This window comes from Callorhinchus milii, unplaced genomic scaffold (genome assembly GCF_018977255.1).
Source record: "Callorhinchus milii isolate IMCB2004 unplaced genomic scaffold, IMCB_Cmil_1.0 Scaffold4, whole genome shotgun sequence".
Classification (NCBI taxonomy): Eukaryota; Metazoa; Chordata; class Chondrichthyes; order Chimaeriformes; family Callorhinchidae; genus Callorhinchus; species Callorhinchus milii.
Window position 1 is genome coordinate 52,496,816 of NW_024704745.1, and position 22,143 is coordinate 52,518,958.

The following is a 22,143-nucleotide window of genomic DNA, read 5'->3' on the forward strand; positions in this document are numbered from 1 at the left end:
TATAACTTGAGTACAAGACTGAGGAGTCAGCTAGGGGAAAAAGTTTCACTTTTTAAACACCCAGTATAAACAGCACTTAGAGGTACAATAGAGTATAAAGCTTCCTTTATGCTATCCCAACCATGGGTCTTTAGTGACATCTACAGCAGTCCATTTCCCATCTGTCTCTGCAAAGTAACAGCTCAATGGAGAACAAGCAGCTAGCCCACAACTAGCCTATCTGGAGACCTTGACGTTTCATAGCCAATGTGCTTCAATGGGATTCGTTTGACCTATGTCACTCCAGCACATCTGTTTCCATTGGCAATGCCGTGTACAGGGTTCCACAGAAAAGTCCTGCCAGGTAAAGATATTTTAAAATATATTCTTTTAAATCAGTGGTGTGTTCTCCAGACAAGTCTCATCGTTGACATATCTTGCACATCTGGGTAACCTCTCCAAAAGAGACAATTTTACTATTGAATTTAGGGAGTTTTGAACTATAGATTCATGTTGATACTGAACTGGCAAAACTCAGTTTGTTTTTGCCAAAATGGGACCATTTATCGCATTTTTAAAAAAATTTAAACTGGATTCAAATCCATGCTCAAGGTGAAAGGCAAATGCTGTCACTCTCTCTGTTGCTCCAGTCACCGAGTTCAACTGAAAAAAACTGCTGAACAGGATTAAACTGCTAAACACAAACTTAATTCTATTTCCACAATCGTATCCTTTCAGAGCTAGTGGCGGAGAATTGAACTCTCATGCAAAGAACCAAAATTCATACTTCCGCCACGATTGACATTAGAACTCAACTCATGTTAATGAATATTGAATAGCTCTGCAGAACACTAGAACCATGTTTAATAATACTTGTATTTGGTATAACACCTTATCAAATCTTCGAGACGTCTCAAAGCACTTCACAGAATATACTGTAAAGTGAATTGACCGAATATTTTGTGGGCAAAACAAGGTACCCAATTGTACACAGTGTGAGGGAATAGGTTTCATTTTCATTAAGTACATCCATAGAAGTCTTACTCAGACCTTAATAAACTTTCTTAATTTAGACAGTTGAAAGTAAAAAAATCCTTTCTACAATATTAATATTTGACAATTAACAATACAAATATTCAAACTAGTAGTTCTATTATTTTCACAATTTTTTGAACTGGAAACTGTATACCCAATTTCTTTTAACACACTTGTATCCTAAATTTAACCTTGATGAAATACAGTGTAGCACTCCAATGCTAAATTTAGATTATCCCTGACTTCTCAGATTACAAGTTCCTCCATTTACAGGAATAAGGACATTACAATATGTTTGCTTCTGAATATGCAGTAGTACCTCAGATGTTAATGTTAATGAAAAGCAACTGTGGCTATAATTATTGTTTGATAGTAATAATAATCCTTGTATTCGATATAGCGCCTTTCACATAGGAAACCCGTCTTAACACGCTTCATTGGGTATATTGTCAAGTGGAGTGTCTACATTTTGCAGTTGAACGCAACAACCAAATTGCAGACAGCAATGTCCCACAACGACCATGAAGTGAATGACCAAATTTATTTGGAGGACTGTTGGCTAGGAAACTGGAGAAACTCTTCTCCAACATCTTAAACGTCCACTTGAACATGCAGATATGTTCTTGGTTTGATGTCTCATCAGAAGGATGGCACCTCCAACAATGCAGCACACCCTTCACTGATGCATTGGTGTGTCCGTATAGAATTCCAAGTTCTGACATAGAAAGTTGTGGGTTCATGCCCTGACTCAGAGACGAGAGTCAACAATTGAGCCAGGCTGACAAAATATACCTCAAATTGTTCTAAGGTACCTCTGATGCATAGTGCAGGCTCAAATTAACATTAATTTGACATTATTCTTCTAGACCAACATAGGTCCAGGTCCATTTAGCAGTGAATTGGTAGAGTTCAGACTTAATAAAAAAAGCTTGAATTTTGATACAGCAACTCATCACCTCTGAAAGCATTTCAAATATACTGTATAGTGAATTTTACTGTACATTTCAAAGCAAAATGTATCACTGCCATTGCTGGTCAATTAATACTAGTAAAGTGTTTTACAAATTAATCTCACTGATGTTCAGTATCAGTACCACTTGCAAATTGATTCTAGATATTTAGCTCAAATATTTCAACATTCTACTTGCCTTTGAAACCACTAAATATATTTTGGTGCCTTACATTATTAAATGCAACTTTCTGCTATTAATCCAATGCTTGGTCTTTTACCTTTTGACAGTATTAAATGCCAGCTTTATCCTCTTTCCTTCAACATCATTCTTGCCAAAAGAATGTGGTAAGATCTACAAACTTAATACCATAAAGGCAAATAGTTTCATTTATAACAACTCTGTGTTACTCTGCTGACTTACACAACTAAAATAAATGAATATAGGAATTAATAATTGGATTATAACCAAATCTTGTTTAATTAAAGGCACAAAGCAGAACTACAGGAAAATTACTTTTCTGTTTTAATTAGTGTAATAACATTTTTGGAATCAAAACTCCACCACAAAACACAAAGAAAAATATGGCAGAAAATGTTCTCATTTAAGTGGATTGCTGTCAATAAATCCATAATGGCAAGTTGAAGAGTGGTCCTTAATGCTGCGTAAAAGCCTGTATTCCCAGATCATCTTATTTATATTGCAATACAACTACTAATGGTCACAGTGAATAATCTGGACTCTCATATCATGGATTCTGGATCTGTAATGCAACAACAAATTGCACTTGTACCTTCCATGTCGGAATGACATCCCAAGGCGATGGACAGTCAAATGTTTGCACCTGAGCTGGGGTTTGGAATCAATGCATTCTTAAGTGCCCTTTAATGAACTCTCTGCAATCCCAGATTATAAAAAAAAAGCTACTAATATAAGAGATGGAGATACACAACACAAATATTTACTTCGAACAATCGTCCGTGCCTTGGATTACTGACCACAAGTAAAGCAGTTAAAGGGCAACTCGTAGCAAGAAGCACCAACAATAAAACTGGTGATAAGGAGACTGCCAAAAAGCAAACAAACTTGTTTTCAAAACTAAAAATACTGACCTCCCCCCCACCCCCCAGGATTCACCATTTCAATGCAAACAAAGCAGAGAGAGGAAACTTCCTCTCTGGGAGGTTGAATGATCCATTTGGAAAACGCTATGGTTTTACTCCGTCGATTATTACGTCGACATCTTAGCAACTGAGGCCTCGGTGGGGGGCACTTTCCAGGTCGTTTCTCGAGGGGCTTTTCAACTTACAATTGTACTTTGGCAGCAAGAGCAGAAGAACATCATCGATGGGGAAAGTTCAGCATTTTGCTGAAACTGTTTAAAGTAGTGGGGGGCTGGAAGCAGGAATTGGGTGGAGGAGGCGGGCAGAAAATGCAGCAATAATTGATGGTATTTCTCAACCGAGCAGGAAGGAGAAAAGCTAAATGTCATCTTGTTGTTTTAACGTTTGCAGCTACTTGTCCATCTTGGGATGAAACGCAAAACCCAATTTTTGCTCTCCCCCTCCCCCCTCCCCCCCGACATCCCGCTCCTTTTAAATAACATTTATCGACGGCTTGAAATAAAACTTACTCGATAGCCGAGGGGTATATTTGGCGCAAGTGAAAACAGGGCTGTGTGTGTGTGTGTGTGTGTGTGGGGGGGGGGGGGACATTCACCAGAACTGTCAACTCATACCGAAGGAGGTAGTGTGTATATGGGGAGAGAGAAGAGGTCATATAAATATAATAAAGGGATATTTCCAGCTCCGAATGTGCGAGTTGGGGGAGAAGAGGGAGACGTAAACAAAATGCGCCCGAGCACCGTCAATATACACAAATGCCTCAGAAAAGGAGGTACATTGGTGAAACTTTACACGGTGAACAGGTGCTCGGGGAGGGAGAGGCTGAGGGAGGGCAGGCGGAGCTGACCAGCCGAGCCAGGCACTGCTCACCTAAATAGGACAAGCGAATTAAACGAGGATCTTCCAGCCCCAGCGACCGCTTCCTCACGTCCCAGACCAGGTTGGTGGATCGGGACATCCTTCCCCGCCGCCGGTTGCCTCTGCCCCGCTACAAGGTACTAAATAACGGATTCAAACGCTCGTCATTTGCTCGCTCGGAGAGGCACAGCTGGAAAAAAAAAAGAGGGACGGGGGGAGGGAGGAATAAATCCAGTGGAAGCGGCGATAAGTACTTTCACATCGTTTTGATTATTATCATTAATGTGGTGCCGACCGCCGTCATGTTCGCTTCTGAGCGAATCGCGAGCCTCGTCCGTCAGCCACAGGCCCGTGACCGCCCAAACATCGCGAGATGTCGTTCAAACAGCAGCAGCTGCAGCCGGTGGAGGAGGAGCTTGTGCCGCCGAGCAACCGAACTCTGCTGACCGATATGGATGACGTTGCTGTTAGCCAACCGAACTCTACTGACCGATATGGATGACGTTGCTGTTAGCCAACCGAACTCTCCTGTGGGATATGCAGCAGAGGAGGCGCTGGAGCGCTCGGCGGGTCCGGCAGCGTCTGCGGAGAAACAAAAGTGAGTCGGCGGTTCGGGTTCGCGACCCTTCGTCAGAACTGGTTCCCAGACCTTTTCACGTTCGCCACGACCTCTTCCCAGAACCGTGATAGGGTCCCCCCCAGCCCTCACCTTCCACCCCACCAGCCTCAACATCCTACAGATAATTCTCCGCCATTTCCGCCACCTCCAGCGTGATCCAACCACCAAACGTATCTTTCCCTCGCCTCTCAGCATTCCAAAGGGACCGTTCCCTATGTGACTCCCTGGTTCATTCCTCCCATCACCACCAACAGTTGCTCTCCTCCCCCCGGCACCTTCCCATGTCAGCGCAGGAGATGCAATAACCTGCCCTTTCACCTCCTCCCATACCACTGTCCAGAGCCCCAAACTCAGTTTTCAAGTGGGACAGCAATTTACGTGCACTACCACCAATGTAGTTTACTGCATTTGCTACTCAATGTGGCCTCTATATTGGGGAGACGAAACGCAGATTGGATGACCGATTTGCCGAACATCTCCATTCTGTCCGCAAGCACAATCCTGAACTTACGGCTTCTTGCCCCTTCAACTCTCCCTCCCACTCGCACTCTGAATTCTCCATCCATGGTCTGCTACACTGTTCCAATGAACCACAGCACAAGCTTGAGGAACAGCACCTCACCTATCTGCTAGGAATCTTACAACCCTCTGGCCTCAATATTGATTTCAATAATTTCAGACCATAACAGCTCACCTTCAGTGGGTGTTCCCTCTCTCCTTGCCCAAAGGCTTTGAGCATTATTGAAATGCTGGAACAGACAAAGTGAATCTTCTATCTATCTTCTTCTATACTAATAAAACAACAATGTCTGTCTGCGCCTCATGAAGGATCTCAATAACTGATTGACATAGAGACATGAGTTATGCCTGTTTGGAAAGGTCGTGCATCTAGGAGTGACATGGGCATATTTGTTTTTGGGTATCTCTTATTGTTTATAAGTTATTTCAGTTTTGCTTTTTTCACTGTAGTTACACCTGGTGGCCAGTCATTTAAAAACACATAACCTTGCCTTGTTCATGCCCCAATAACTAAAAAATGCCATACTAAAAAGATTATAAGTTTTTGATTATAATCTAAAAGTATACTAATTAAAAACCTTAAAAACAGTAAGCATCACAAATATAATCTTACTTAGGTGCAGCTCAGAGGTTTCTGAAATACCCTTCCTGGAATCATAAAGCCATCTAAACTTCAGAACATTGCTTCGTTTACTGTCAATTTCCGATGGAGATATCATTACCAGCTGCCAATGTACAACTCACCCGACTTGTTTACACTCTGCACTATGTCCAGTCAGCAATTGTGCTAAAGGAAGTTGTATAAGTTTCTAAAACTCTCTAGGGAGAGATGAGTCTCTCATGGACTTTAATTTCTGATATCAGAGCATTGCAAACTCTCAGAAGCCAACATTCCCCCCCACCCAAAACAGCTTTGTCATTGTGGCAGTTTGTTCAATCCACATGGTTTCAAGACATCCTCTTTTGGTAATTTAATAGGCATTCATCCAATACACCTGCTAGATTAAATACCAGGTTGTTGGGGCCCTATTAGAGCAACAAGTTCAAAGCGGATCACATGCTTTTAGGAGAGAAGGAAATCAGGAACACATCACCATGTCAGCAAGAGGCAAACCAGTGACCAAGTGTAAACTGGGGACATCTTGCTCCTCTGGAGGCTTGGCCCAGTCTGCATACTGCTGTTGGAAGTGGTCACCACTTCCTGCATTGCGCATATGCCAAGGTGGTCTGGAAAAAGATAGAGTGGCTGCTCTCTTGTTTTGTGCCGGGAGATTCGCAATTATGACACTCGGGGCTGTACAGCTGCTTCCTGGGGACTCACAGAGAGACCCACATTAAATGTGCTTGGAAGGTCATCAATTTGGTGAAGGAGGCCCTTTGGGAGGCGCCATACAAATGTAATTTTGTTGTTGTTGTTGGGACTCCTAAAACCTGATGGTCTCCCAGCAAAGAGATGAGTTGGTAAAGGCCTGTTGCAGACTCGTGCATGCCAGAGTCAGGAAGCGTGCGATGAGGGATGCTCAGAAGCTTGGTTCAGCCGAGGCAAAGGCCAGATGGGGCCTGACCCTGGCTGAAGCATCTCCATGCTTGCGTCAGTGCCACCTCCCCACACAACAGGGTACCTACTCAGTGGGGGTTTAATGTAGGGATTGTAGAGGGATATGCTTGCCTTGGAACCAAAGAGCTTCCCAAAATGTGCTGTGTGCGTGCGTGTATGTATATGTATACAAGTCTCTCCCCCTCAAGTGGGGAGCAGTGGAGTAGGAAATATAGTTCTTGCCATGTGTAAGTGAAGAATGGCAGAACTGGGACTCGCCCTAAAGTGTAACTACTCCCTGTAGATAAAGACAGGAGAACACAGGAGTGAGGAAGCTCTGGTCCCTCCACTTGAGGAGAGTGTGGGACAATAGAGGCTGTCACAAGAAAATAGGTCCTGTTTTGTAATGACATTGAAGCAGTTGTGTTTTTTTTCTATACAGGAGTTTTTTTTCCATGAAGCAAGTGGAATGTATTTTTGTACAATAATTAATATATTTGCTTGGGAAAACAAGAGGACAGGGCCTTTGTAACGGGATTGAAGTGTTTTTGCTTATTTTCTTTTTTCTATCACAGGTGTGGTTTTTCATGAGGAAAGTGGAATATACTTTTCTCTATTTGAATAAATATAACCACCAATGTAAATAAATCAGAATTTTTAATTTTGACCAGTTTAACCACCGAGGATCAGCCACTTGAACGTTCCAAATGTTGAGGTCTCCATGTGAATTGGAGCAAACAATAAAGTATTTGAGGGAATCCAGTCATATCCCAAGTCAGAGGAATTTGGGAAGAAAGTTCAAAGACCCATTATATTGCATTTGGGTAGTTAATCCTCTCTCCTTGCTTTTCTGCAACTGAAAAAATAAAATCTTATACTTTAAAAATGGTAGTGACTAAATATTTTCACAAAATTGTCAAAATACTTGTGTGGCAAAGTCTTTACAGTGGAAATAATAAAAAAATTACATTTGTATAGCGCCTTTCACGTCGGAAAGATGTCCCAAGGTGCTGGACAGCCAGAGTTTCAGATCCGAGCTGGGGGTTGGGATCGGGGAGGGTGGAGGTCAGTGGGGGATGCAGAGAGATCGAAAGCACAGTTTGACAGTACTGGATTGGTACCCGAATGGGGTGGGAGCCCGAGAGGAGGGATGGGAGGGGAAAGAGTCCAAAAAATCATAGTCAAAAAGGTAGGTCTTGAGACGGACAAAGCCAGGCCAACTCACTCACTCAGGTTAAGCCACTTATTACACTAATAGAAATTTACAACCCACTTTGAGCTGGCAGAAAATACAACATTTAGATGACCCTTTGTAACTGAAACCAACATGTCATGATAGAGGTGGATGAGAGCTAACTTTCTTCAGTTGAACATCAACAAAATGTCAACAAGACCAAGGTCCTCCTGATTGGCTACCGTCAACATCTCCACACCTCATTTGACGTCTTGTTTGACCCTCAACTATCTTTTCTAACCCACATCCGTGCCATGACCCTGTCTGCGTTCCCCACCTCTGCAACATTGCCTGGCTCTGCCACTGTCTCACACCACAGGCCACCGAAACCCTCATTCATTACATCCAGGCTTAACTATGCAAATTCCCTGCTTTTCGACCTCCCCAACTCCTCCCTCCATAGGCTGCAGATCATCCAGAACTCTGCAGGCTGTGTCTTCACCTGCACTCAACTCTGTGACCCTATCAACCCCATCCTCATTCAACTCCACTGGCTTACCATGACACAGAGGATACAGTTCGAGATCCTGGTCGTCACCTTCAAAGGTCTCCATGGCCTTGCTCCCCCCTACCTCCGTGACCTCCTCACCCCCTACCAACCTGTCTGCTCGCTCAACTCAGTTGTAGCTATATCAAATGCAAGGATTATTATTATTATTATTATCCAGCCTGCTTCACATGCTCTGCCTCGCCCAGCCCACCATTGGCAGGCGAGCCTTCAGATATTCTGCCCCCATCCTCTGGAACGCCATCCTAAGTCCCTCCGACTTGCCCCCTCGCTTGCCTCCTTCTAGACCCATCTCAAGATACTCTTCGACCGTGATTTTGATTACCCTCCTTACCCCCCTGCCCTCCACCTATCCGATCCCAACCCCGAGTCAATCGAAAACACTGACTGTCCAGCGCCTTGGGACATCCTCCCAACGTGAAACGCGCTATACAAATCCAGTTGCTTTTCTTCTATCACTGAGTGTCTGGTTTTACTTGCAATGCAATGGGAAGATGCTGAGGCCAGACACATTACTAATCATACTGGGAAATTGACAAATCGTTTGATGATATTTGTTGTGTTAATCAAGAACATGTAACAGCGGACAGCACCGGGCCCACTGCAGCCGTGCGGACAGCACCGGGCCCACCGCAGCCGTGCGGACAGCACCGGGCCCACCGCAGCCGCGCGGACAGCACCGGGGCCACCGCAGCCGCGCGGACAGCACCGGGCCCACCGCAGCCGTGCGGACAGCACCGGGCCCACCGCAGCCGTGCGGACAGCACCGGGCCCACCGCAGCCGTGCGGACAGCACCGGGCCCACCGCAGCCGTGCGGACAGCACCGGGGCCACCGCAGCCGTGCGGACAGCACCGGGGCCACCGCAGCCGTGCGGACAGCACCGGGGCCACCGCAGCCGTGCGGACAGCACCGGGGCCACCGCAGCCGTGCGGACAGCACCGGGGCCACCGCAGCTGCGCGGACAGCACTGCGCTCTGCACTGATTGACTGACTGACGGATGTGATTGACGTTGCTGGTAACCAGTCGACTGAAGACCTGCGGTCTGTGCTCCCCGCGAGCCCCGCCCCCAATCGCCAAACACATGGTCGGCCACAAAAAGGGGGCGGGATGGTGACGTTGACGGTTTTCTAACCAATGCGGTCAGACTGTGCGGTTTCACGCACCAACTGGGCGGGTTTTTGTTGTTACTGTGCGTGAAAAGCGGCTTTGGGCGGGAGGGCTCGTGTGTTTTTTTTAAAAAAACATAATTTCAACCTACAAAAGGTTTATTGATCCTCCGTCCCCCTTTGAAGACCTTTGGCCGCGGTTTCGAAAGCGATGAGCTGAACTGGCCGCTCGGCTATCCCAAAGCGGGCAACGCATATCGGGCTACTTTTGGGGCTCGTGTTGGGCGACTTTGGGCTACAGACGTCTTGTAATTTCTGGCAGCGCTGCTTCCCCATTGGAGAGAGTGCGGCCGCCCCTCCGGCCCTGTGCTGCGCTGCTCTCCCTCCCCCCCACTCGCTCTACTCTCCACATCCACCGGCGGGCGGGAGGAGGAGGAGGAGGAGGGACATCTTAACCCCCTCCCCCCCCATCATCATCACCTATCAAACGTCACGTTAATTTCATCCGGAGCGACGCAGAGGACGAAGTTTGAAGGACGCGGGCGGCCGGCGGAGGCGGGGAGAGCGCAGTCAACTCGGTCAGGGCAGGTGTCGGCCGCTCCGCTCGGCGCTGCTCTCGTCAACGCGGCGTTTTATTTCAAACCGAGAAGAAAGATTTGAAGCCGTTTCTCCGCCGCGTCTGTGTCTGTCTGTCTGTCGAACATGGCGGCGAAGGGGCTGCGAGCATCTTACCACAGAGTCATGGACAGGATAGAATTCATGCTGCCGCCTAAAATGAGGCCGTTTTACAATCACCCGGCAGGTACCGGCTCGGCTCGGCTCGGCTCCCGGCGTCGGGTCTGTTTGTGTGGGCAGCTCCGGGGTCACACAGAGGGCACCTTCACGGTGACAGGGCGGCAACGGCCGTCGAGGCTTCACGAGTGCCTGGCGACCTCCAGACGCCAATGGCTGCGCTGTCGCTCGCGGGGCTGTCGGTTTTACGTTAGAGAAGGCGCTGTCCAGGGCCAGGCCAGGCCAGGGCCAGGCCAGGGCAGGGCAGGGCAGCTTGGCTTTCACAAGATTAAACGCACCCAATAAGTAGGGGTTAGTTGTCTCTCTCACTGTGTGTGTGTGCGGGTGCCGGGCAGGGCCGGGCAGGGCTGTGTGTGTGTGTGCGGGTGCCGGGCAGGGCAGGGCTGTGTGTGTGCGGGTGCCGGGCAGGGCTGTGTGTGTGCGGGTGCCGGGCAGGGCTGTGTGTGTGCGGGTGCCGGGCAGGGCTGTGTGTGTGCGGGTGCCGGGCAGGGCTGTGTGTGTGCGGGTGCCGGGCAGGGCTGTGTGTGTGCCGAGCCAGGCAGGGCTGTATGTGTGCGGGTGCCGGGCAGGGCAGGGCCGGGCTGTGTGTGTGTGTGTGTGCGGGTGCCGGGCCGGGCAGGGCTGTGTGTGCGGGTGCCGGGCAGGGCAGGGCCGGGCTGTGTGTGTGTGTGTGTGCGGGTGCCGGGCCGGGCAGGGCCGGGCAGGGCTGTGTGTGCGGGTGCCGGGCAGGGCAGGGCCGGGCAGGGCTGTGTGTTGCTCCCGTTGCTGATCTGGACTCCTGTGATGCGAAATAAAGATCATGTTATGTGCAATTCTTGTCAGTGACGAGTCAGGAGGGCAGATATTGAGAGGATTTCTAAGTGTACATTTTTCCACTCTGCGTACAAGTAGGTTTTGAGAGTGTTTCCCGGGTTACACATAGGCACCTGCGAACTGACGGAGGGACGTACAACAAGGAGTGTTAAGCACTCTGCAAAGGATATTTTTGCTGCTCGAATATTCCCGTAGGGCGAAGTGGGTGGTTGCCAGGGAGGGGAACAAGGGAAGAAGCGTTGAATTGGTTTTCTGTCGGAATAAATTAGGAGCGGTTACACCTCGTGGTTTATGTGCTAATGATCAAAAAAAAATACTGCAGAGACTGGCAATCTGAAATAAGAACAGAAGTCGCTGGGAACACTCAGCAGGTCAGGCAGCATCTATGGAGAGAGGGAAATGAGTTGGCTTTCCTATGACCTTTCGTCAGAACTAATGTTCCAATGATAATTATGGTTGTTTTTATTACGGAATGACAGCAGACCCACTTTTTAGTACAATGTTTGGTAACTGGAGACTGGAATCCATAGATCATTACTTTCTTGAACTTTTTTCAAAAAGTGTAGCTTTAATAATAATAATAATCCTTGCATTTGATATAGCGCTTTTCACGTCGGGAGGACGTCCCAAAGCGCTTCACAGAACACACTGTCAAGTGAATTGACTGTATATTTGTGGGCGAACGCGGCAGCCAATTGCGCACAGCAATGTCCCACAAACAGTCGTAGATTGAAAAATGACCAATTTAATTATTGTTTTTGGTTTTTTGGAGGGATTATTATTAGGCGTGTGGAGTAAGGAAACTTGCCCAAGGTTTTGAGGAATTGTATTGGAGATTAGACGGTGTGGGGCTAAAATCACACCTCCACAGTATGATTTTTAAAAAAATGCACATGCTCTTCTCCCACAACCATCTCTAAATCTGTGTGCTTGTACAAATCTGGATATATGTTTATATGGCTATATATATATTTTAAAAATACTGTGGTAATGCAGCACACACAAGTTCTAAAACACTGAGATGTATGCGATTCCTTGTATTTCAGTTGAGGGATTAGTAGCTGATCTAGAATATTGAACCATGCATAAGGAAATGGGAGAATGCATGCTTTAGAATTTTTTGACAAACTTGTTTCAAAGCTTGCTCTACTTTTTCTGATTTAACTTCTGTTAATCTGAGTTCCTATTGAAGGTGTACTCTGTAAATGGGGCTGCATCAAGTCAGTACTGGTCTCAGAAGTAATTATCAGGCTTTGGTGGTCCCTTATGGTCGGTGAGTAATAGCAGTAGATTTATTGGGGAATTAACGAATGTAGTGTGACTTCAAAGTCCAGTAAATCAAGTGCGGTAAGTCAAGTGAGATAAATACTCACTGTAGTTAAACCTCACTACAGTCAAATGTGGGGTGGGTGGGGGGGTGTTGGGGGTACCTTATAGGAGGTGCCATTCTTCAGATGAGATGTTAAACCAAGGTCCCTTCTGCCTGATCTTGCGGACGTTAAAGATCCCATGGCACTATCTGAAAAGAGAAAAGAGTTTCTCTTGGTATCCTGGGCAACAATCCTCTAGACTAAACCATGTTTGTCATTCACTTCAGGGTTATTTGTGGGACATTTCTACGTGGAAATTGGCTTCCATCCTCTGCAAATATTCTGATCTCTTACCCATTACAGGTAGAGGGTAGCTTACAGACCCCCCTAAGCTCTCTATATTTTCTTCAACCTATGGGTATTATATCAAATGTTATGTATGCAAAATATATGAATTAACAATTAAGATTTCCATTTGATCATATCATTAAATCAATTTGTATATAAACTGAAATCTAACATAGCAGCTAAAATTGATCACTGTCAAAATATTTGTGGTCAGAATACAAGTATGTTTTTGTTTTTTTTTAGTATATGAAAGCATTTGCTACACTATTTGGGTAAAACAAATGTCAGATGTTTACCTGCAAAACCCAAGTATTTTGTTATCTATATCTGTTTTAAATTGTTTCCCAACTGGTTCATTTTGAAATCCAATGGTAGCTTGCAGGATAGAATAAATAAAAGATCTAGTCAATATTTAAAGAGAAGGAATTTAGACGTATTTCATTATTGGTATGCAAAGAATAATCTGTACAACGGTCATCTGAAGCTAGCAAGGTTCTTCAGCAAATAAAATAGATGACATTTCATAAGAAGCTTTAATAATATACAACTTAATTTTCAGATCAACATAAATGATTGTATGAAAATCTATAGTAATAGGTTCATTCTGTGCTGTTGATTTTTGGTATGAATGTGGATCATTTGCTGCTGATTTTGCAGAACTTTTTCACATAGCATTAGCAGCAAAGTAGCTCTTTCTGTGAATGCTCCACTCTTTGTAGAGGATCATTGTAATGTTTTGAAGTCGCAAATGACATGTCACCATTGAAACCACTTCACTGAACTTGCATTGTCACCCAACCACAGAGGTGCCCCTTATTATAATAATAATAATCCTTGCATTTTATAGGGCACTTTTTACTTATCTTATACTTCCCAAGATCTGTTGAGGGGGAAATGCATTTCAGGAGAAATTTCTATAATGACATTACAGTCGAATTTGACTTAAAAGCATTACAGTTGTTCTGATTGTGTTTGACAATTTACCATTTGCTATCAAACACAGAAAACAATAGATTTGAAGTTGTATTGTTATTTGATGTATGACTGCTTTTCCTACTCAGTTAGTACAAAAGTACAGCAGAATGGAACCTCTTTCTTTTTAGAAATTCATATAGACGAGCACTTAAGTTTTCTGTTGGGGGAGAGGAAAAAAACACTTATGGATAAATGTATTTAATGAGTTAGAAAATTGAATCCAAAAAGTTGCATAAGTAGGCTTGCTAGTTATATGACTTCTTTCATATTTGAGTGTGTGTAGCTCATTTCAAATGTTTACAGTAGTATTTTGTTTCCACTGTTGAAAATTACAGCAATTATCTGTAGTAATTACACAATGATATTTAAAAATAACACAATGACCTTGCTTAACCTTCAAAATCTTGTTATTTTATTGTATAACTTTTCCTCTAATAGGTTTCTGTAATCTGTACTGCAAAACAGTGTTAGATTCAAAAATATGTTTGCATTTTTAAACAAAACAGTAAATCCCGCTTTTTTTTTAAAAAAAAAGCATGGTTTAGAGCCACCACCAATAAGGTGGGTACGTGTGTGCACCAATTTGAAATGCATTGCATTCCATTTACATCCTTGGCTCCAAGCTAGTATGACTGTTGCTTAGTACGGTATTGTATATTATAGAGAGGCATATCTAAAATAGCACTATAGCATTTTACAGGCAAATTATGTTAAAAGAACCTATGATCGTCCGATAACTGCAACAAGCTGTTTGCAAGTCAGTCCAATGTCTTCACCCAAAGCAGCTTTTGTGGTAATCCATCACACCTGTTGATTATGCTTTTTGGTGTCTGAATTAAAGTTGTCTGTCACAACCCTTTAGTATAGATTGTTGATTAAACTAGTGCACATTAATTTACCTAATTATTCCCATTAAGAATAGATTTAAATAGTAAGAAATAATTTTCTTTCTAACGGAATGTTCCTACTCATTGGCATCTATTCAGGCCAATAGAAATGTTTTATCAAATTATCTCTAAAATGTAGAACTCTAATTGCAACCTACTCTTCTTATTTTAGGTCCTCGTACAGTGTTTTTCTGGTCACCGATTATGAAATGGGTGAGTATATTGCCTTCCAATTGGGTAACATTGATTAGGTAACGAGGCTGACTCTGATGAATGTTAAGTCAACTATGCATATCTACGGTATTCTATTATCATATGGTGCAATATAATGCCTTTGGTGTCATATTCTTGGAGTCCAGTATATATACATATTTTAGGAATGATGTATCTGGAAACTTAACATTTTATTAAATAAATAAATGCGAGATTTTAGATTTATTGTTCATCTTTTTTAGGAAACAGCAAATCCAAGATTCTAGTTTTCTGAAATTCTATCCTTTCAAGTACTGTATCTAATTCTAGTTCTCATATTTCTGAGTAGTGAGCACACAGTGCCTTGAGACTTCCTCCTGACATACAAATGTACTATTGTATTGTAAGGTTACTTGGTATGTTCAATCTACATTGGGTCCTAATTGAAATCTGGATCTCTAACCATCTCCAATCACTTGCAAATCATGAATTTGAACATATCCTTGTTGGTCAAAGGAGAAATAAAAGTATTTTTTCTGAAAAAGAAATAAATTAATTTGGTCTTATAGTGCTGTATATAATAACAATAAACGTCCTATGATATCACCACAGTATATGTTCATTCAAACACAAATATACAGTCAATTCACTTTACAGTGTGTTCTGTGAAGCGCTTTGGGACATCCTCCTGATGTGAAAAGCGCTACATCAAATGCAAGGATTATTATTATTATTAATAGATGCATTTGTTAGTGGCAACACAGCTGAGATCAGAGTTTAGGGTAAATATACTTGATTGCCAACTTTGTCTTCAGTTTCAGATCTGATCATATAATTTTTTAAAAAACTTTGGAAGTACTGCTTTTTGAGGTTGAGAAGTAAAGTTGCCTTGTGAGCTACCAACTGTGAAATAGAATTGTTTCCAAAATGTCAACTTTCAATATACAATAATGTTCTGTTTGCTTATTGCATGCTGTGATATACTCTGAACTCAGTTAAGACATTCAGTTAACAATGTAATCAATTGAATTTCTCTTAAGTCTTATTTGCAGCATAATTACATCAGTGTTCTTCATCTACTTTTACTTTTTTGGTGTAATTGCTTCCGAATTTCACATTTATATATAAAAACTATTTTCTGGATCACTATGCAAACAGAATTTAGTCACAACCTGCAGAAAATTTTGGAAGCAATAAGAATTATTGTTGCTTCACATTGGAAGACTCTTGTCTTATACCTGCTGTACCTGTTGCAGCTACGCTCGCAACCGAAGGATCCAATATGGAATGTAGATTGACACACAGACAGACATTTCACCTTTATTCTTATCTAGGAAGACTCCTGTGGGAGGACTGCTTTTGGGAGGACTCAGTGGGAGGATATGGCGCTTTAAAAATTTTATTTTGTTGTTGTTGCCGTGGCTCAGGTACGTGCTGTGTTCTTTATTTTGTTCCCGCCACTTGGCTACATGTGTGCTCTGTGGCGCAGGATGCCACAGTGCTACGGTCAGCCGGCGTGGCCACCAGGTGAACTGCAATGTGTGCGTACATACGCACGTGCTGTGACATACAATGTCGCAGCACCACTTCAACTCAGCCACCGCCAGGTGCAACTGCAGCGAAAAGTGCAAACTGAAAATAACTCATGAATGATAGGAGATACCCGAAAACAAATATGCTCTTGTCACTCCCAGATGCAAGACCTTTTCAATGAAGTATAAATCATGTCTCTCGGTTATTGAGATCCTTCTTGAAGAGCAGACAGACATTGACGTTTTATTAGTATATATATATATATATGCACAAGAAGATAGAAGAAAATAACTAACCTGATTACCAATAAATGCTATGCATAACAGTGTTAGTTTTCCAAACTAGCTTTGAAAAAAAATAAGTGCTATTGATGCACCTTATTCCTAACCTGGGTTTCTTTCATGTGACTTTTTTTCTTCTCTCTTCTACTCTTTCTGTCCAGGGCTTAGTCCTTGCGGGATTAGCTGACATGACCAGGCCAGCAGAAAAGCTTAGCTTAGCTCAGTCAGGAGTGCTTTGTGCAACAGGTAACATTTTACATTTTTTCGGTATTCAATTTGCACTTAATTTTGTTCTTCCACCTCTTCCGCTCACCAGTTTATGCAAAGCCTACAGGTGGGCATGTGACCTTTCCCACTTACTAGTATGAAGCAGTATGAGTTTTCAGAACAATATTTCTATCGCCTTTTCTGAAGAGTTCTTCCCATAGTAACTGACTCTCTTCAGAAACACCATAAAATTGGAGGTGAAATCTGTGTCACGTCGATGTTGATGATGATACTGCATGTTAGTACTCCAATGTATTGAGTCATGGCAGACTCCACTGTCTAGTATGTTTTTGTTCAAAAATTGAATGTTTAGGATGAAGAGTACATTATGCTCAAGATCCAATTTTATTGCAAAATGGCATTTTTGCTTCAGAAGTGACTAAGAAGGTGTAATTATAAAGCAACTAATTCAATTCTTGGGTAGTGATTGCTAAATGTGACGTGACACCAAATCTCAATCCTCAGCTACAATTTCCCCTGAATTTTGCATCAACAGTTCATTTCCATTAGATACAAAAGTCTGGGACACAGATAGCTGTAACACTGCTGCCAGTTGCAGCCCCATTTCAATGCTCTAATTTTTTGCTGTCTGTGCAGATATTCTATGATGAATGCTGCAGAGAGGAAAATAGTATATCCAGATAACCACTTTCTTTTGTTGAAGTGGGAGGAAAGGAAAGAAGAAAGTGGAAGAATTTAGTGGAGTTTAATGCTGTTCTTTCTTCACCTGATCTTTTTAGTATCACAATTCATCTGCATTCAAACTGCATCAGCTAGTAGGGCACAGACTGCAGAAAGATTGGGTTAAGATTTTTGAAAATGTATACCATGTATCCAAAAAATTAGTAATCCCAAATTATTGTCATGTGTAATGCAGACCAATCAACTGGCATGTTTTATTTCAGTCCAACTCTCGAGACCTTGCTAAATGATCATGTGTAACATTGACTAATCAATCAACTGGCATGTTTTAACCAGCAGACCTTCGACTGACAAGTCTTGGATTGTAAAGAAAATTGTGTACATGGTATGCAGGGTGTGTCAGTTGTTTCTTACAGATAGATTTTTTGTTTGCGTAATATATGTGAGTAATATATGCTCAATTTTGCATTAACCCAATCTCTGATCATTGATAACAACAACAACATGATTCCATTTATAGAGCGCCTTTCACGTCGGGAGGACGTCTCAAGGCGCTGCACAGTTGGGTCAGGACACAGCTATCTGTGTCCCAGACTTTTGTATCTAATGGAAATGAACTGTTGATAAATTTGATCAGTGAGGCAAGTCAATATCCAAAGGCCATCAACAACTGGAGACTGGCAAATGGGGTCTTGATTGCCTCTCCCAACTGTATCGTAGTAGATGGGATCGCAATATTGTTCTGTTATTTTGTCTGATATTGGCTTTCATTTTAATTGAATTAAGTCAGTATCCCACAAACAGACATTCCAGTTTCAGATGCGGAACAGATTCCCTACCAAATCAAGTTATTAGTCTCAATTTGCTTCGCCTTGCTTCCTCCCTTTCCTCCTTCAAGGCCGGTCTCAAAACCTTTCTCTTTGACCGTGCCTTCAGCTCCCCTCTCGACTCTCTTCCTCCTCCTCGCTCCCTCCCTTCCCTCCCCTCACCCTGACCATTTCCCCCTCCTCTCTCCCTCCCTTCCCTCCCCTCACCCTGACCATTTCCCCCCTGCTCGGTCATGACCCAACTGTGCAGCGCCTTGGGACGTCCTCCTGACGTGAAAGGCGCTCTATAAATGGAATCTTGTTGTTGTTGTTGTTGTTGTTATTCCTTCAAAAATGAACAGGATAAGGACTTGGTTAGAAAAGCAGTTGAAGGTTTGTAGGGATGAGTAGAGAATGAGGAGGAGAATGTATAGGGGAAGCTAGTCAAAGTTGAAAAGTAGAAATGTGAGAAGGAAAGATAGTGTGTTGCTTTGATTACTTTTAGAGATCAGATGGAATATATTCAGAACTTTCTCTCAGAGCATAAAATAGAAGGGATAACATTCACTTTGGTGTACAATGAAGATGTGAAAGAAACAGGCTTGTTAGGCTGTTGTTCCAATGTTTTCTTTTGTCTTGCGTAGTTTTAATGCTAACTCGATAAAATAAATTAATCGCTTCTCTTGTTTTATAACAATAGGCTTGATTTGGTCCAGATATTCACTTGTGATTATTCCAAAGAACTGGAGTCTGTTTGCTGTGAACTTTTTTGTTGGCTGTGCAGGTGCCACACAACTAACTCGGATCTGGAAGTAAGTGTATTTGAAATTTAGAAAATCACAAATCTCTTATCTAATCAGGAGACTTCTGGGTGGCATTGCAGGGAATGGGGAAAATAGGTACAGTATCCCCACAGTGCCAGTAGCAAATTTAAATTGGTTTTCTTATTAAATGTTTATTAATACATTTTTAGTATACCGTAATTTTTAACATAGCTTTGTGTAACTTTCAAATCAAGGAACCAATAATGAATAATAGGGTCATTTTGAAAGTTCTCTAATATGTGGAATCCTTATTTTAATCAGAAATATTTTAACCAAATTTAAGCATGGTTTATAACAAGACCTAATTATTTCCAGTTACTAAGGACGCTATGAATAGAAAACTTCGGGATCGATTTTGACAGATCTATGAACCATATATGTGTGTGTGTGTATATATATATATATATGTTAGTTATGTAAACCATATGCAAAGAAAAATAGTATAGTTGCCCTTAATAACGTAATTAACAATAAAATGGATGAAAGAATATACATGAAGATGGCCAAAATAATAATCCTTTGATAAGACTTTGAGATGCCCCAAAGCGCTTCACAGAATATACTGTAAGGTGATTTGACTATATTTTGTGGGTGAAAAGCGGCAGCCAATCGCACACAGAAGTGTCCCACAAACAATTGTGGATTAAGTAACCAAATTTTTTTTTGGAGGGATTATTACCCCTGGAAAGCAATCCGCCAATTGACTAACAATCTGGTTCCTACTTACTCCTAGGTAAATCGAGGTATGTGGAGTAAGGAAACTTGTCTAAGGTTTCTCCCTGCCCGAGAATAACTGGGGTGTGGGGGGTGAGAAGTGATGACAGTGATGGGTGGTGGACAAGGAAAGGGACTTTGTTTATTGTGTCAGCCAGCAGAGGGCAAAAGAGGGGGAGTTGAGTGACCAGAAGCTGGGTGGGCATGGGGTTGATGCAAATAATGAAGCATATCTTTGATCAAAGATATTTCGTGTTATAATCCTTACAATTGGTATAGAGACTTTCACGTCGGGAGGATATCCTAAAACGTTTCACGATCATTTATGCTTTATGTCCTCAAATTGTTGATTCTTATCGGTATCTCGGGGTCGTGGTGGACACCAGCTTCAGCCTGGACACTGTCCTGAAAGTATAATGTTTCATTTATATTTGTACAAAAATAATAATTGGCAGCAGGAAGCCCAATTTACACTCCAATCCTTCCCATTGGTTTGGAGCATGGAAAGCAGTGTCTCTGGGCATTACAGGATATTGCCCTGACTCAGATTATGTTAGATCAGTATTCCCCTGAATATCCTGGGAAAGCATTTCGTTGGCACCAAATTATTCTGCTGATCCAAGATGGAAGACCCAGGGCATTTCAACTGGATTTGGATACTACAACAACAACAAGATTCCATTCATAGAGCACCTTTCATGTCGGGAGGACGTCCCAAGGCGCTGGACAGTTGGGTCAGGACATACTACCATTGTTCAGAAGTTGTAGTAGAGAGGAAGGGTATTTCCAAAACGCATTTTAATCACATTCTTTAAGCAATTTTGATTCTAAAGTGTCTATGTAATTTTGAATAAAGGTGCATAAAACCGAGTTAAAGTAATAACCTTGCTCCCTTGTTGTATTGACGTTAAGAATCCATTCAGATTACCTCTGTAAACTTGCTCCCCTTTTTATGTTTTAGGTACCGACAAGAGTTGAAACAAATGGAAAAGTCGAAACAGGAATGAAAATCAACAGCCTATAAAAATTCAAAACATCAGTTTGTATTGACTTTTTTTAACGTGCCTTGTTAGTGAATCAAGGTATCGAATAGAAACTTTAACAACTTGATGGTTTTGTAGTGGAGATCGTGTTGCATATAAGACTTATTTGTAAATATGTTCATAATCTCCCAATAAATGTTACAATGGTGCAGCAATGTTTTGTTTAATTTATTGCTAATGATAAGTTTTAACTGTAATTGTCCTGCTTAAAATCCATTATGTTGTGTCTTCACTTACAGCAATAGTGATCCGCAGCAGAATATTTTTGATTTTTTTTCAGTTCTCATACAACTGAATGAGAAAAAATTAAAACTAAACTCCACTAACCAGTTTAGTTTTTAATTATTAACTACTGTATCCCATTGCTTAACCAGTTATTTAGTGGTCATTTATGAGCCATGACCAAATCAATTTGTGATGTCAGCATTTATTCTGCAATGATGGGAATCTATCCTGATGAAACCTCCACATTAAGGGTTGCCACTTAACAGGATCTCAGCAACTAAGTTTCCAATTGTGCATCTGGGACTTGATTTTTATACTGGGTATTATAATCTGGCATCTCTTTGTAACTTCAAAATATTTGCACTATTTACAAATTGCATGTCTTAGTTGTAAGGTACTGATTATTCTGTGATTTGTGTACACAGCAATAAAGAAGGAATTAATTATCTTTGGTTAAAATGTATCCCTTCATTGAAGTGCATGACAATGTTTATATGCTCAAATCTCAATTGTTTTGAGGTCTGGCTAATTAATTCTTTGGAAAATAGATCCTTTAGCCTGTTTCACACCTCGGTCTTTGTTTCCTGTGCCTTTTCAATTCCCTCTACATTCAGTCCACATCCATTGTCTTTCTTGCTCTTACCTGATGTGCTTCAGAGCTCTATCTCCCATTTTAAAAAAACTTCTATCATGCAGCAAAATCTTTTATTATCCACCATAATGATAGAGACCCTGGGCAGTGAAAAATAGACATTGGTTGCCATTCACGTCAGATTCCAAATGACAACGCAATCGCGATTGGGAATTTAAAAATTAGTAAATTATTTGCTGTCAGTTTTGACATGCAACGTGAAGTCTTTTGAGTAGTGTAGTGAGATTTTTAACATCCACCTGAACAGTCAGACAAGACCTCAAATTAACATTTCATCTGAAGTGTAGCATCTCCAGCATTGCCTTGGAGTATCAACCAAGTTCAATGTCTCCAATGTGGGGCCTTAAATCCATGACTTAAATCTGAC

At 42.3% G+C, this 22,143-nt stretch overlaps 2 protein-coding genes across 7 annotated transcripts in view; one reads left to right on the forward strand and one right to left on the reverse strand.

Moving 5' to 3' along the window:
* Nucleotides 1–4,303, reverse strand: part of dcaf6 (ddb1 and cul4 associated factor 6) — a 63,183-nt gene extending 58,880 nt beyond the window's left edge. Inside the window, exon 1 of one of the 5 annotated variants that reach the window (XM_007901764.2) lies at nucleotides 3,959–4,303. In XM_007901764.2, coding sequence (XP_007899955.1) covers nucleotides 3,959–4,046 — 88 coding nt within the window. In that variant the 5' untranslated portion in view covers nucleotides 4,047–4,303. The remainder of the gene's footprint in view (nucleotides 1–3,958) is intronic. The other 4 variants (XM_007901782.2, XM_007901792.2, XM_007901772.2 and 1 more) reach the window with 4 other exon arrangements.
* Nucleotides 4,304–4,429: 126 nt separating this feature from the next.
* mpc2b (mitochondrial pyruvate carrier 2b) lies at nucleotides 4,430–21,579 on the forward strand. 2 transcript variants are annotated; one of them, XM_042333818.1, is made up of 5 exons: nucleotides 4,430–4,544; nucleotides 14,770–14,810; nucleotides 16,765–16,849; nucleotides 19,019–19,130; nucleotides 20,818–21,572. In XM_042333818.1, the coding sequence occupies exons 1-5, from the start codon at nucleotides 4,445–4,447 to the stop codon at nucleotides 20,861–20,863; spliced, it is 384 nt and encodes a 127-aa protein (XP_042189752.1). In that variant the 5' UTR covers nucleotides 4,430–4,444; the 3' UTR covers nucleotides 20,864–21,572.
* The last annotated feature ends 564 nt before the right edge of the window (nucleotides 21,580–22,143 follow it).

Bases quoted from the DNA above. Each gene is read 5' to 3' on its own strand.
- mpc2b (XM_042333818.1), top strand. From the start codon at position 4,445: ATGACGTTGCTGTTAGCCAACCGAACTCTCCTGTGGGATATGCAGCAG. The intron at 14,811-16,764 runs GTGAGTATATTG...CTTTCTGTCCAG, and splicing joins GGTCACCGATTATGAAATGG to GGCTTAGTCCTTGCGGGATT. The intron at 16,850-19,018 runs GTAACATTTTAC...TTATAACAATAG, and splicing joins AGGAGTGCTTTGTGCAACAG to GCTTGATTTGGTCCAGATAT.